The sequence below is a fragment of the Micromonas commoda genome, chromosome 3, assembly GCF_000090985.2.
Source record: "Micromonas commoda chromosome 3, complete sequence".
Lineage (NCBI taxonomy): Eukaryota > Viridiplantae > Chlorophyta > Mamiellophyceae > Mamiellales > Mamiellaceae > Micromonas > Micromonas commoda.
The window spans coordinates 1,380,970-1,393,874 of record NC_013040.1 but is presented as its reverse complement, the minus strand read 5'-3'; the positions used below and the strand labels follow the sequence as shown (position 1 = coordinate 1,393,874).

The 12,905-nt window shown below is 64.4% G+C and overlaps 6 protein-coding genes across 6 annotated transcripts; 3 read left to right on the top strand and 3 right to left on the bottom strand.

Moving 5' to 3' along the window:
- Positions 1 to 808: 808 nt before the first annotated feature.
- On the top strand, positions 809 to 1,360 carry MICPUN_57302 (predicted protein; the record flags this gene model as incomplete). The annotated part of the gene is made up of 1 exon (XM_002501069.1): positions 809 to 1,360. One exon carries the CDS (start codon positions 809 to 811, stop codon positions 1,358 to 1,360), a length of 552 nt encoding a protein of 183 aa, XP_002501115.1.
- A 100-nt stretch (positions 1,361 to 1,460) lies between these two features.
- Positions 1,461 to 4,787, bottom strand: MICPUN_80369 (predicted protein; the record flags this gene model as incomplete). The annotated part of the gene is made up of 1 exon (XM_002500637.1): positions 1,461 to 4,787. One exon carries the CDS (start codon positions 4,785 to 4,787, stop codon positions 1,464 to 1,466), a length of 3,324 nt encoding a protein of 1,107 aa, XP_002500683.1. The 3' UTR covers positions 1,461 to 1,463.
- A 406-nt stretch (positions 4,788 to 5,193) lies between these two features.
- Positions 5,194 to 6,693, top strand: MICPUN_57300 (voltage-gated ion channel superfamily; the record flags this gene model as incomplete). Its single annotated transcript, XM_002501068.1, has 1 exon — positions 5,194 to 6,693. The coding sequence occupies one exon, from the start codon at positions 5,194 to 5,196 to the stop codon at positions 6,691 to 6,693; it is 1,500 nt and encodes a 499-aa protein (XP_002501114.1).
- Positions 6,694 to 6,815: 122 nt separating this feature from the next.
- On the bottom strand, positions 6,816 to 9,295 carry MICPUN_57299 (predicted protein; the record flags this gene model as incomplete). Its single annotated transcript, XM_002500636.1, has 3 exons — positions 6,816 to 8,784; positions 8,972 to 9,021; positions 9,149 to 9,295. 3 exons carry the CDS (start codon positions 9,293 to 9,295, stop codon positions 6,816 to 6,818), a joined length of 2,166 nt encoding a protein of 721 aa, XP_002500682.1.
- Positions 9,296 to 9,832: 537 nt separating this feature from the next.
- Positions 9,833 to 11,196, top strand: MICPUN_80077 (predicted protein; the record flags this gene model as incomplete). Its single annotated transcript, XM_002501067.1, has 2 exons — positions 9,833 to 10,015; positions 10,240 to 11,196. The coding sequence occupies 2 exons, from the start codon at positions 9,833 to 9,835 to the stop codon at positions 11,194 to 11,196; spliced, it is 1,140 nt and encodes a 379-aa protein (XP_002501113.1).
- Positions 11,197 to 11,378: 182 nt separating this feature from the next.
- On the bottom strand, positions 11,379 to 12,686 carry MICPUN_99683 (predicted protein; the record flags this gene model as incomplete). The annotated part of the gene is made up of 1 exon (XM_002500635.1): positions 11,379 to 12,686. The coding sequence occupies one exon, from the start codon at positions 12,684 to 12,686 to the stop codon at positions 11,379 to 11,381; it is 1,308 nt and encodes a 435-aa protein (XP_002500681.1).
- Between the last annotated feature and the right edge of the window lie 219 nt (positions 12,687 to 12,905).

Sequence of the window (12,905 nt, the reverse complement as noted above, 5' to 3'; positions counted from 1 at the left end):
GCGCGATTCGGGCGACGCGAGCGCGCGCGAGTGGCCCTGACCGCGCCGATCACGTCGCCATCGATACGGCCGCGCGACGGACGAGGGCGATGCACATTCGACACCATCGACCGACGACGACGAGCCGCGCGAACTCGGGTCGGGGGCACCTCTCTTGGGGTGACTGCGCAAAACATTGCAGACTGTTTGCGAGTGCCATCCATGGAGGTGAAAGGCGGGAAGTAATCTCGTGGCAACCCTAGGCCCGGTAAACGGGGATGTCCGGGCGACGCGACGATGTGCTCGCCCGGGAAGGGTGACTGCCGCATCCCATCTGGATGGAAGGTGGTGTACCCGCCGAGATCTGAGCCGTCGGTCGCGTCCAGGCGGTGCTGGCGCGCCAATCGGGTCGCAAAACCTAACGTATGCGTATATAGTCACAGTTTGGGGAATGTGAAATTCGCACCTTCCCACTCGCCGGAATTCGCCCCGCGGCGATCGATCCGATTACCCCTCGACGCCTGTCACGCTTCGTCGGGCACCCCTGGTCCACTGAGGTTCCCGAACGCGCGAGCGCTTAGCCTCCCCGGCGCGCCACCCACGCCCAACCGCGTGCGTCGGGCCGTGTCAATTGGTCGAATTGCGCCAGTTCACACCCTTGTTAGGTTTTCAGACGAGCTGGGAATTGGCTTTTCCAGTTTCGATCGGTCAGGAGTCGATCAACCCGGCTCGAGCTCCAAGAAAATTACTTGGTGCGTTTTTGACGACGGCTGTGCGCGGGGAGACGCGGGGGGCACACAACGCACCGCGACACCCCCGCGCTCGCGCCATGAAGACCCGCATCGCGTGCTACTTCGATGTGCCCCGCCCCGATAACAAGTCGGACGACATCAACTGGGTCGACGTGCGCGCCCGCGAGCCCCGCGTCCGCCTCCAAATCTTTCGACCGTTTCGCCTCCCTCCCATCGCGCTCGATCCGACTGACCCGAAGCATCCACCGGGCCCCGTCCCCGTCCAACGACAACCCCAGATCGACCTGAAGCACACCGACATGAAGAATGACCTCAAGCGCAAGGTGGCCGCCAAGACGGGCGTCCCGAGCTGGCGCCTCTCCATGCGACTCGGACCCTTCCAGGAGGTGTACATGTTCGACCGGGGCGCCAAGAACGGCATCATGCCGAAGACCTTCGGGATCACGACGATGGTCCACAGGCCGGAACTCGTCGGCAACGCGCGTTTCGACGCCTTATACTTCGGCGCGTGGCCCAAAGACCTCCCCGACGAGGAGCCGAACCCGCTCGCGGACGGGTGGGGGCAGGAGTGGGAGGGACCCAACGGCGTCAAAGAGGCGCTCAAGCAGTACGAGAGGAAGAAGCGCTAAGGAGCGACGAGCCGGTCGTTCGCCCGGGTTTCGTCCGCCCCGTCGATAGGATCGTTAAGATCAACGGTTGTGAATTTCATTATTCAAAAGACGTCGCGAGTCATCACGCCTGCATCGCCTGCTGCAACGCCTGCTGCTGCTCGGCGGTGATGGAGCTCCACGCGCGCGACAGCGTCTCCGGCGGGACGCTTCCCTGCATCTGCATCAAGATGGCCTTCATCTTCCTCGCCGTCTCCGGGGTGCACAGCTGGAGCTTATCCGAGAGCGATGCGGTGGGCAGCGCGGTGGCGAACACCTTCACCACGGAACCGAGGTGCTCGCTGTTGGGCCCGAGCAAGTGAGGGTCGTTCTTCTCGAGCATGCGAACCAGCTGCTCGTGCACCGCCCTCGCCTCCACCTTATCCTCCGTCAGCGGTAGGCACTGGAGCCACTGCGGCACGACGCTCTCGGGCCCCGGGATCACGTTCCGTTGGAACTCGCACAACTTACCCAGCGAGCTGATCGCGTTCTCAGTCGCGTTGACGTTTTCGTCGGTTCGAGAATCCGGCGCCTGGATCACCGCCGCGAGCGCCTGGAGCGACGCCGGCACGTGCGGCGCGAAAGCCGCGCCCAACTTCTCCGCCATGACACCCACGCCGTACACGGACGCCTGACGCACGTCCGCGTCCGCGTCGGTGCACCCACCCAGGCACGGTCCCGCGAATCCGTCGAGGTATCGGAGCGCCGCGCCGCCGTCGCTCGCGTGTTCCATGACGTCGTCGAATACGCAAATCGCGATCCTCCTCTCCTCGGGGGAACGATCGGCCGCCAACATGGGCGCCACGAACTGCGCGAGGAGGGGTTCGAGCGCTGGGAGCACCGGCGCGTGAAGAGACCTGAGCAACGATCCGACGCACTCGGCAAACTGGTCAAAGACCTCGTCCTCGGCTGCTTGCTCGTCGGTGAGCGCGTCCATCTCCTCGGCGTCAAAGTCCTCGGTCGTCGCGCGCTTGTTCCGCTCCGCCCTGCGCTCCAGGGAGCCCTTGAGGGTCGCCTGGAACTCCTCGATCATCGCGGAGATGTGCTCGCTGATGTGCTCTCCCGCGACGCCGGCGCAGTCCGCCAGGGACTCGAGCATCGCGGCCTGGATCTCAACCTCGGGTTCCTTGTTGAGCGCCTTGATGAGCGGGGGCACGACAAAGCCGACGAGCTGGCGGAAATAAGCCGCGTCGACGGTCTGGCCCTGGGGCGTGACGCACTGCTTCAGCATGGCAGCCTTACCCGCGCGGAGGATGTCCGGGAGCGACGCCACGGCAGCCTTGCGCACGTCCTCGTGGAAGTAGAAATCGAGGAGCGGCACCATGGTCTCCACCACGGGCTGTAGGTACGGCAGGAATCCATCCTTGAGCTCGTCGACGTAGCAGCAGAGCATGTTGCACGCGGTGGCCTTCTCCTCCAGCACGGACGTTCGGATGGAGATGCGCTTGTCCCCCACGGCGATGACCTCGACGTCGTCCTCCTCCTCTTCCTCTCCGGCGTCCTCCGCGTCCGTCACCTGGACGTCCGGCTTGAGCTGAGCCGACTTGAGCAACGGCGGCATGACAACCTGAAGGTACTGGATGAAATCGCGTCCCAGGCACTTGCACAGCCGCGTCCACGCCTGCTGCATGTACGACGCCGTGGTGTCGTCGTCCTCGAACCCGCCAGCCTGCAGCTGCATCAGGAGGTCCATCACCTCGCGCGCGTCGGGCGCGAACTGTTCCTTGCCGACGGCCATGCCCACGAGCGAGATGCACTCCATGGCTTTGGCGCGGAGCATCCTGTGCTCCTTGCCCGCGGCGCCCACGAGTATCTGCTTCAGGAATGGGAGCACGGTCGAGTAGTACTTCGCGAACGCCGTCTGCGCGTTGTCCGCGACGGACGCCAGCGCGGTGAGCGCGGATTCCTGCACCATGCGGTGCCCGCCCTGGAGCATCTGGAGCAGCTTGTTCATGAGCGCGTCCAGGTACGGCTGCATATGCTCCGGGGGGCATCCCTCGGAGAAGTTGACCATCGCCGCGGCCGCGTGCGACTGGACCCTGTGGGACGAGTCCTCCATGCACTTGAGCAGGACGGGGAGGATCTGCGCGTGCGCCTTCTCCTGGATCTTGGGGCCGAGGTCGGTGCACAGCTGGCCGATCCCGTTCACCGCCGCCCAGCGGACGCGCGGGTGGGGATCGGAGGTGGCCGCGCCGAGGCACGGGGTCACCGCCCCCGCGACGTCCTTGTTCATGCCCTTGACGCACCCCTCCGCGATCTGCGCCAGCGCCACGAGCGCCGCGTGACGCTTACGCCAGTCCCCGTCTTGAAGGAGCGCCGGGATGGTCGTCGCAGCGCACGGCAAGACGGTGTTGGCGCCGAGCGCGATGGCGACGCGGTCGAGGCACTCCTGCCCGACGTCGTACCGCTCGCCCTCGCCGACGTCGCCGTCCTCCTCCTTCTCCGCGGTGTGCCACTCCTGTTCGTCCTCGATGTCGAGCAAGAAGGCGACGAGGCAGTTGAAAAGTCGCGGGACAAAGTTGGGCAGCTTGCGCATCATGCCGGGCGCTCGGTCGCGGGCTTCGGTGAGGGTGACGAGGAACTCGGTGGCGAGGTGGCGGGTGCCGTCCTCCAGGTCGTTGTGTTCCGCGATGGTCATCATGGCGTCGACGACGTGCGCGAGGTGCTTGCGCACGAATCGAGGGTCCGATCCCGCGAGCTCCACGAACATGGAGAGCGCATCCTGAGCGGATGCTTCGTCGCCCCCCTGGAGCGCGCCGCCCAGGGTCTGGAGCATGGCGGGGAGGAGGTCCTGGAACTTGGCCCTGTCGTGCTGGTTCTCGAGCGAATCCACGAAGGCGCAGCAGGCCCGGAGGGACGCGAGCTTCACCTCCATGTCCGCAGCCTGCAGGCACTGCGCGAGGATGCCGTGCAGCGTGGCGAGGTGCGGCACGAGCGAGTCGCCGATGTACGCGGCGAGTTCGCCGAACACGTTGAGCGCGGTCACCTTGAGGGCGTCGGAACCGGTCGTGACGCACTGGAAGAGGAATGGGAGCAACTCCGGCCATCCCTCCTCGTAGACGCCGGCCGCGAGCTCGGAGACGGTGTCGCCAACCTTGCCCGCGATCCGCTTGTTCTGCTCCTCGTGCAGGGACTTGAGCAGCTCGGACTTGATGCCCGCCTGCGTCTGCGCCTGGAGGTTGGCCCACAGCGACACCTCATCCTTGGTCAAGACGCGGCGGAGCAGGATGGCCGCCATCTCGCGGGTCTCCACCTGCGCGGAGGTGCGCAGCGCCTTGACGAGCTGGAGGCAGAGCACGTCGCCCTGCTTCTTGCACTCGTTGAACAAAGCCTCGTACTGCGTGCGCGCCGAGTTGTCGACGCTGGTGAGCCCTCCGAGCAGCTGCTCGAAGGCGGTGAGGTTGGACATGTCCAGCACCGCCTGGACCTGAGCGGCTGAAACCGCCATCGCGGCCGGGGTTTCGGAGTTCTGTGCGGCCTCACGGGCGCGAGAGAGCTCTGAGACCTGCCGCCGATCGCGCGTGAAGAAAACAAGTTTTTTGCGGCCGGCTCTTTCAAAACTTGTCGGCGGCTCGGCTCGGCGACCCATTTTCGCAAACCCGACCGAGCTTCATACGTAAAGTTTTAGGTTACAAGGAGTTATGTCGTAAGTAACCCTGGTTCGATATGACCTTTTAGTCAGAGATCGGGAGTTATATACCCTTACCTTCGACAACCCAGCCAGTTCACCAGACCCGAGAACGTCGGCGTTTCGCGCAAGATACCAACCTTTATCCTGGTGCGTCATCACTCGGGAGGCGCTCGGGAGGCGCGATATGCGGACGGTATCGCGCGTCGCGCCGGCGGCGGCGGCGGCGCGCGCCCCTTCCCTGGGTGCGGGCCGAGCGCTCGGCGCGAATCGGTCGGCTCCGGCGGTCCGCCGACATCGCCCGGCGCGGCGGGACGCTTGGGGGGCGTCGGCACGTCGCGTCGTCGTCGCCACTCGCGCGTTCTTCTCGAGCGACGAGTCCGGCAGCCTGGACGACTACGAGTTCGACGCGGGCGTTCGCGAGGCGTACCGGACCCGACGGGCGTTCGAGCGCGCGGAGTGGCACGCGCAGGAGCCGAGGGAGAAGGCGAGGGACCTGCTCGCTCGGGTCGACGCGGCAGGAATCTGGACAATCGCCACGACGGCGTTCGTGATTGGTATCTCCGTGAGCGAGTCCCTCTTCGACGGCGGCGCGGGGGGCGCGGGCGCCGACCCCATCGCGCTCGGCACCTTACTCCCCGCGTGGGTCCCCGACGCGGTGGCGTCGCGCGCGGGGTACATCGACCCCGCCACGGTCGCGAGCGGCGAGGAGACGGTGCAGGCCATCTTCCTCTTCGAGTTTGTCCTGAGGGCGTGGTCCGAGGAGTTCAGCGTCAAGTACCTTCGATCGCCCGTCGCCCTGGTGGACTTCGCCGCGGTGTTGCCCACGTTAGTCGGCGGGTCCTTGGGCGGCAGCGGCGCCCTGCGGACGTTCAGGCTCTTCCGGCTCCTGCGTTTGCTCCGTTTGGCGGATGACGTCAACGCGGGGCTCAAGGACCGAAGCGACGAGGACGGCGACGATAAGATCTTCGGCAAGGTGACCAGCGTCGCGGTGGAGTTTCTGTGCGTGTTCCTCATCGCCGGCGAGATCTTCTACGACCTGGAGTACGAGACGAACCCCGACATAAGCGACGTGGGCGACGCGCTGTACTGGTCGTTCCTGACGCTGACGGGCATCGGCCAACCCTTCGACGCCGTCACCGCGCAGGGGCGCGTCGCGACGGTCCTGTTCATATTAACCGCGCTCGTCGTCGTGCCGCTTCAGCTGTCGACGCTGGTGGCGGCGACGAACAAGCAGCGGGAGAAGGAGAAGAAGCAGAGGAGGGCGCGAGGAAAAGAGAGGCGCGCGCGGGTGCGTTCGAAGGTTGGCGGAGTGGCTCCGGTCATTTCCGTGGATATGTCCAGAAGCTTCGACAGTAGCGGGTCGTTCGATGACATACCGGTGGACCCCGGCGCCGGTGTTGGCGTCGGGCTGAGCGGCGCTTCGACGTTCCTGGACCAGAGCGTGGGGTTCGGGACGATCGACGAGAGTTACGACAGCTTTGACGAAAACTCGCCACCAAACCTGTCGGAGGATGGGATGCAGCGAGAGGTCGCGGACCTTCGGCGAAGGGTTCGATCGTTTGAGACGGAGGTGGACGCGTTGAGGGCGGAGAACGCGAGGTTGAGGGCGGAGAACGCGAGGAACAGGATGGAGCGCGCCTCGCGGGATGTAAGTCCTAACCCCTTAGCGGACGAAATAAGTTAAGTTGCGGAGTTGCCAAGCAGCCAAGTTGAAGTTGAGCAAAAATCAATCAATCAAAGTGTTTAACGCGGCTAGTAATATGCCATCCCAATCCCCCCCGTGTTATCATATTCGCGGCTATCACCTCAGTTCTCATCGTCGGAGTAATTAAACTTGATGGAGTTGACCTTGTTGTCGTCGATGAGCCCTCCCCTGTAGGTGCTTCGCTTGCGCTTGTTCTTCTCGTGCCTAAACCTGTCGCCCTTCACCTGCCCGAGCACCGCCTGCGCCTTCCACCCGACGCCGCCCTCCCCGAACGTCGCCTCGTAGCTCATGTCCCAGCTGCCCTTCTTACCCATCCACTCCTCCGCGTTGACGCGCTGGAACGGCTTGTTCTGCGAGCGGGTTCTGGTCGCCGGTCCGTCGGTGGCGGGAGCCTCGGCGACGTCAACCTCCTTGGGAGCCGGCGCCTTCACCTCCGTCTTGGGCGCCGCGTTCTCCTTCTTATCCTGCGAATCGGAGTCGGAATCTGAGTCAGAGTCCGAGCCTGAGTCGGAGGAGGACGAAGAGGAGGAGGAGGAATCAGCCTTCGCCTCGGCCGGCTTCACGGCGGGGGCGTCATCTTTCTCACCAGAGTCGGAATCGCTAGAGTCGGAATCCGAGTCGGAATCGGAGGAGTCTGAGTCGGAGGAGGCGGCCGCCTTTGCCTCCTCCTGCTTCTCGTCGACGTCCATCGCCGTGGGTTTCGAGTCGCTGTCGCTGTCGCTGTCGGAACCCGAGTCGGAGTCGGAGTCCGAGCTCGAGGACTCGGGCTTGGCGACGGCGGCGTCCGCGTCCATCTTCACGGGCTCTGTCTCAGAGTCCGAGTCGTCGTCGGAATCGGACGAGGACGAGGACGAGGACGAGGACGAGGAGTCGGCTTTGGCATCCTCGACGTCCATCTTGTCGTCGTCCTTCTTCTCCTCTTCCTTCTCGTCCGAGTCGGAATCGGAATCCGAGCTGGAAGAGTCGGAGTCCGAGGAGGATGAGGAATCAGCCTTCACCTCAGCCTTCTCCTCCTCCTTCTTCTCCTCGGATTCGGAATCGGAAGAGGAGGAGTCGGAGTCGGAGTCGGAAGAGGAGGAGTCATCCTTCTTGTCCTCCATGGTCTTAGCCGCGGGCTTGGAGTCCGAGTCAGAGTCAGAGTCAGAGTCAGAGTCAGAGGAGGACGAGGAAGAGGAGGAGTCAGCCTTGACCTCAGCCTTGGGCTCGTCGTCCTTCTTCTCCTCCTCCTTCTCGTCGGAATCGGAATCGGAGTCGGAGTCGGAGTCGGAAGAGGAGGAGGATGAAGAGGAGTCAGCCTTCTTCACCTCGGCCTTCTCCTCCTCCTTCTTTTCGCCCGAGTCCGAGTCAGAGTCCGAGTCGGAATCGGAATCGGAGGAGCTGCTGTCAGAGTCGCTGGAGTCAGCCTTCTTCACCTCAGCCTTCTCCTCCTTCTTCTCCTCCTCCTTCTCGTCCGAGTCCGAGTCAGAGTCAGAGTCAGAGGAGGACGAGGAGGACGAGGAGGACGAGGAGGAGTCAGCCTTGACCTCAGCCTTGGGCTCGTCCTTCTTCTCCTCCTCCTTCTCGTCAGAGTCGGAGTCGGAAGAGGAGGAGTCCGAGTCGCTGCTGTCGGAATCGCTGGAGTCAGCCTTCTTCACCTCAGCCTTCTCCTCCTCCTTCTTCTCGCCGGAGTCCGAATCGCTGTCGGAATCCGACGAAGACGAGTCGGAGTCGGAAGAGGAGGAGGAGTCAGCCTTGACGGCGGCGACGGGCTCATCCTTTTTCTCCTCCTCCGCGGGCGGCTTGGAGTCGGAATCGGAGTCCGAGTCGCTGTCGCTGGAGTCGGAGTCGGAGGAGGTGGCGGAGGAGGACTCGGACTTGGCGGGCTTGGCGGGTTCCTTGTTCTCGTCCTCCTTCTTTTCGCCGCTGTCCGAGTCGGAGTCCGAGGAGGACGAGTCGGAGTCGGAGGACGAGTCGGAAGACGCCGGGGCGGTCTTGGCCTTCTTGGCCGCTGGCTCGTCGCCGGAGTCGCTGTCGCTGTCGCTGTCGCTGTCCGACTCGGAGTCGGATGCGGCGAGCTTGCGCTTGATTCCCCTGCGAGGCAAGGCATTGGAAGAGGTGAGCCGATCAGCGAAGGCGATGGATGCGACGCGACGCGGCGGGGACGCGGGGACGGAAGGTTGTTGCCCGGCGGCGGCGGCGGCTCCAATCTCGGAAGAAAATAAATATCAGCCAGCCGTCAGCCGGCCGGGCGGCGGGTCGGGGCGGTTCGGTGACTCACCTGGCCTCCATGTACACGTTGGCCATCTCCACGAGGTCAGTCTTGATGGCCTGCGAGGTCGAAACGGGACGCCGTGGTCAGCGCGGGTCGCATTTCGCGGGGCGAGCGCCGCATCCGGCGACGGCGGTGGCTGCGGAAAAAAAATGCGACTTCAGGGAGCGTTTCGGGCGCACGCACCGACTTGGACGGCGTCATCTTCTTGGCGCTCGCCTCGGACTTGAGCGCCTTGAGGGTGGCGCTCAGACCGTTCGCCTCGAGGTACGCCTCGACGGACGGGACGAGGTCGGCAGCGTTCGCCGTGGCGACGGGGGTCACAGCGTGCATGGTGGTCGATGCTGAATCGAGCGCGCCGCAAAGTGAGGAAGAGCCGGGAGCCACGATTGGCGCGAAACGGAGGAGTCTCGGTTGTCGAGTTTTTCGCATCAGCGGTGGTCGGTGGTCCGGCGGGGTTTTGACCAATCACGTCGATGGAAAAGTATGGATTGGTTTGGCCATCACTTGGAAACGGTGAAGCGTCGGCGGGTCTGTACACGTAGACTCCCTTCCGGTCATCTTTGGTTCACGAACCGTGAGTTGGTCGGGGGGAATCGATCAAGAAACCGGCGAGATTTTCCCGGCGCGAGGGTCTGGCCGGTTTGTTCCTGGCCTCTCACGAGCCTCCACGTCTCTCTCGTCATCGAAAAGCGCTTTTTGATGCCACAGTCAGCGGCTGTGAGCGCTTTATTGAAACCTGCGGGTATCTCGACCGCTGCCACAACACACGCCGCACCTCCGCGTGCGCACGTCGCGAAGGCCTCTCACGAGCCCCTCCGATCCCCACGACACCAACACACCTCACCACCTCATCTTAAAAAAGTAAAGATGTCCGCTGCCGGGTACGAGCTCCGCGGCGTCTACGGCACCGAGCCCTACTGGCCGGAGAAGAAGCTGAAGATCTGCGTGACCGGCGCGGGCGGCTTCATCGCCTCGCACCTCGCCAAGAGGCTCAAGGAGGAGGGTCACTACGTCGTCGGATGCGACTGGAAGCGCAACGAGCACATGCCGGTGCGTCCCCGCATCGATCCCGTCTTTTTCGAGCATCGCGCGCCCCTCGCGAGTCGAGGCGCTCGCGCCGATTTCCGCCGATTGATGAACTCTGCAAATTATGCGGATAACCTGTGATCGAGGGGTCGCGCCCGTTCCCGCCGGTCGTGCGAGCCGCGAAACCCACCGCCGACGCTGACCGACCCTCCTCCCTTTATTTCCACCTCCTTACGTTCGAATCGCAGGAGGAGATGTTCTGCGACGAGTTCATCCTCGCCGATCTCCGCCTCTTCGAGAACTGCCAGAAGGTTCTCAAGGGCTGCGACCACTGCTTCAACCTCGCCGCGGACATGGGCGGCATGGGCTTCATCCAGTCCAACCACTCCGTGATCTTCTACAACAACGTCATGATATCCTTCAACGTGATGGAGGCGTGCCGCGTCGAGGGCGTCACCCGCGTCTTCTACGCCTCCTCCGCGTGCATCTACCCCGAGGGTGCGCAGCTCACCACCGAGCTCTCCGCCGGGCTCAAGGAATCCGACGCGTGGCCCGCGCAGCCCCAGGACGCGTACGGCCTCGAGAAGCTCGCGTCCGAGGAGGTGTACAAGCACTACCAGTCCGACTTTGGCATCCAGACCCGCATCGCGCGCTTCCACAACATCTACGGCCCGTTCGGCACCTGGAAGGGCGGCCGCGAGAAGGCGCCAGCCGCGTTTTGCCGCAAGGCGGCCACCGCCACCACCGAGGTGGAGATGTGGGGCGACGGCAAGCAGACGCGTTCGTTCACCTACATCGACGACTGCGTCGAGGGTATCATCCGTCTCACGAAGTCCGACTTCGCCGAGCCCGTCAACCTCGGGTCCGACGAGATGGTGAGCATGAACGAGATGCAGGCGCTGGCGCTGGGTTTCGCGGGCAAGCAGGACATGCCCATCAAGCACATCCCGGGCCCCGAGGGCGTGCGCGGCCGCAACTCCAACAACGACCTCATCAAGGAGAAGCTCGGGTACGCGCCTTCCGTCAAGCTCGCGGACGGCCTCAAGGTGACCTACGAGTGGATCGAGGGGAAGATCAAGGAGGAGGTGGCGGCGGGTGCCAACGCCGAGGAGGCGTTCTCCAAGTCCACCATCTGCGGCACCATGGCGCCCACCGAGCTCGGCGCGCTCCGCGCCGCCGACGGGCAAGAGAACCTCGCAAAGTAAACAGGTACGCGGCTTGACGTAAGACGAGTGAAATACAACGTCTCGCGGCAATCCCGTCCCCGTACTCTTGACTCGATCGTTGCCGGCTCATGTATGTCTATTCTCCAAATCGCTTTGCTAAATTCTTTCGATAGTCGTCGGTTGAATATCCAATCTAAACGCTACGCTCTGAACGCCGCGCGTCACCACTGCTCCCCCACGTTCACCCCCTTGATCTTCTTCCCCCGCTTCTGCGCCGCGCTCATGAACCGCCCCGGATCGAACGCCTCGAGGTCGATCGAGCTCTTCCCGTCCACCACGAGCTCCGACACGATCTTCCCAGTCACGGGCGCCCACAGGATACCCCAGCAGTTGTGCCCGCACGCCAGGTACGCCCCGTCCACCCCGGGAACGGCGCCGAGGTACGGCAACGCGTCGGGGGGGCACGGTCGCATGCAGCTCTGCGTGACCCGAGGTCCGGCCCCACCCACGCCCGGGCTCAGACCCTTAAAACTTTTACTCGCCGCGTCGACTCGTTTTTGATCGGTCGTCACCGCGTCGGCGCGTTCCAAATCGCCACCCGGTAACAACCTCTCCTCGTCGATGTACTCGCTCCCGCCGCAGCCGCATATGTACACCTCGCCGGTGGATCGCGGGTACACCTCCAGGTGGCACCCGTTGCGATCCTCGGCGCAGAACAGCGCGGCGGGTTCGTCCGCCACGGCTTCAGACGCTTCGTACACGAGCGACACGGATTTGACCCCCGTCATCGGAACTTGCACGTCGGGGAACCACTGCGAGGCGCGCGTGGACCACGGACCGAGGGCGACGACGACGACGTCCGCGTCCAACGACGTGGTGGTCCCGGTCGTTTCGTCGCGAACGGTCACGGCGGCGACGCGCGTTCCGCCGCTAGAGTCCGATTCCGTCGTTAAAACGTCGACAACTTCGCCAAAGACGGTTCGCGACCCCGGGAGCTTCATCGCCTCCTCGTGGAGCCTCGTGGTGAGCTCCAGCGGGGTGACCTGCGCGGTGGCGTCATCCATCAAGCGCGCCGACGCGACGTCGCCGTCGAGCCACGACACGGGCGGGTCCGCCGCCATCCGGCGCCCCCCCGCGACGGACAACGTCGGAATCTTTCGGTAGGTCCGCAAGCCGAGCTCGGCGGCGAGCTGCTCGTGGAGCCTGAAGGATTCGCGGTGCAGGGGCTGGGTGACGGAGCCGTCGCCCCAGCCGCCCGCGAGGAACCCGCCGGACTTGCCCGACGCCGCCGCCGCGATCTCCACGCGCTCCACTACGGTGCACGGCACGCCCCGCCTGGAGAGAAAGTACGCGCAGCTGTTGCCGATGATGCCTCCGCCCAGCACCACCACCTTCTTATCGGCGAGGGCGTCGGGGGTGGGCGACGACGACGACGCGGCGACGATCGCGGTGTTGACGACGCGCTTGGCTCTGAGACGTCGGGTGCGCACGCCCGGAGACGGCGCGGCGGGGAGCGACACGGTCGGCATCGTCAAACGCGGTCGCTCGTCGGGACGATATGCGATTGGGCGTCTGTGCCCTCCTTCCTTCGGCTGGTGCTCGACTCGATCTCGATCTGGATCGAGCGCCGACCGTCCCGTCGTTTGCAACCGGCCGATTTTCCCCCAAATCGACAGCCGCCGAGTCTGACGAACATAAAAGCCTCGATCTGACTGAACCGGCGTGTTGAACACCTGTGTTGTAACACC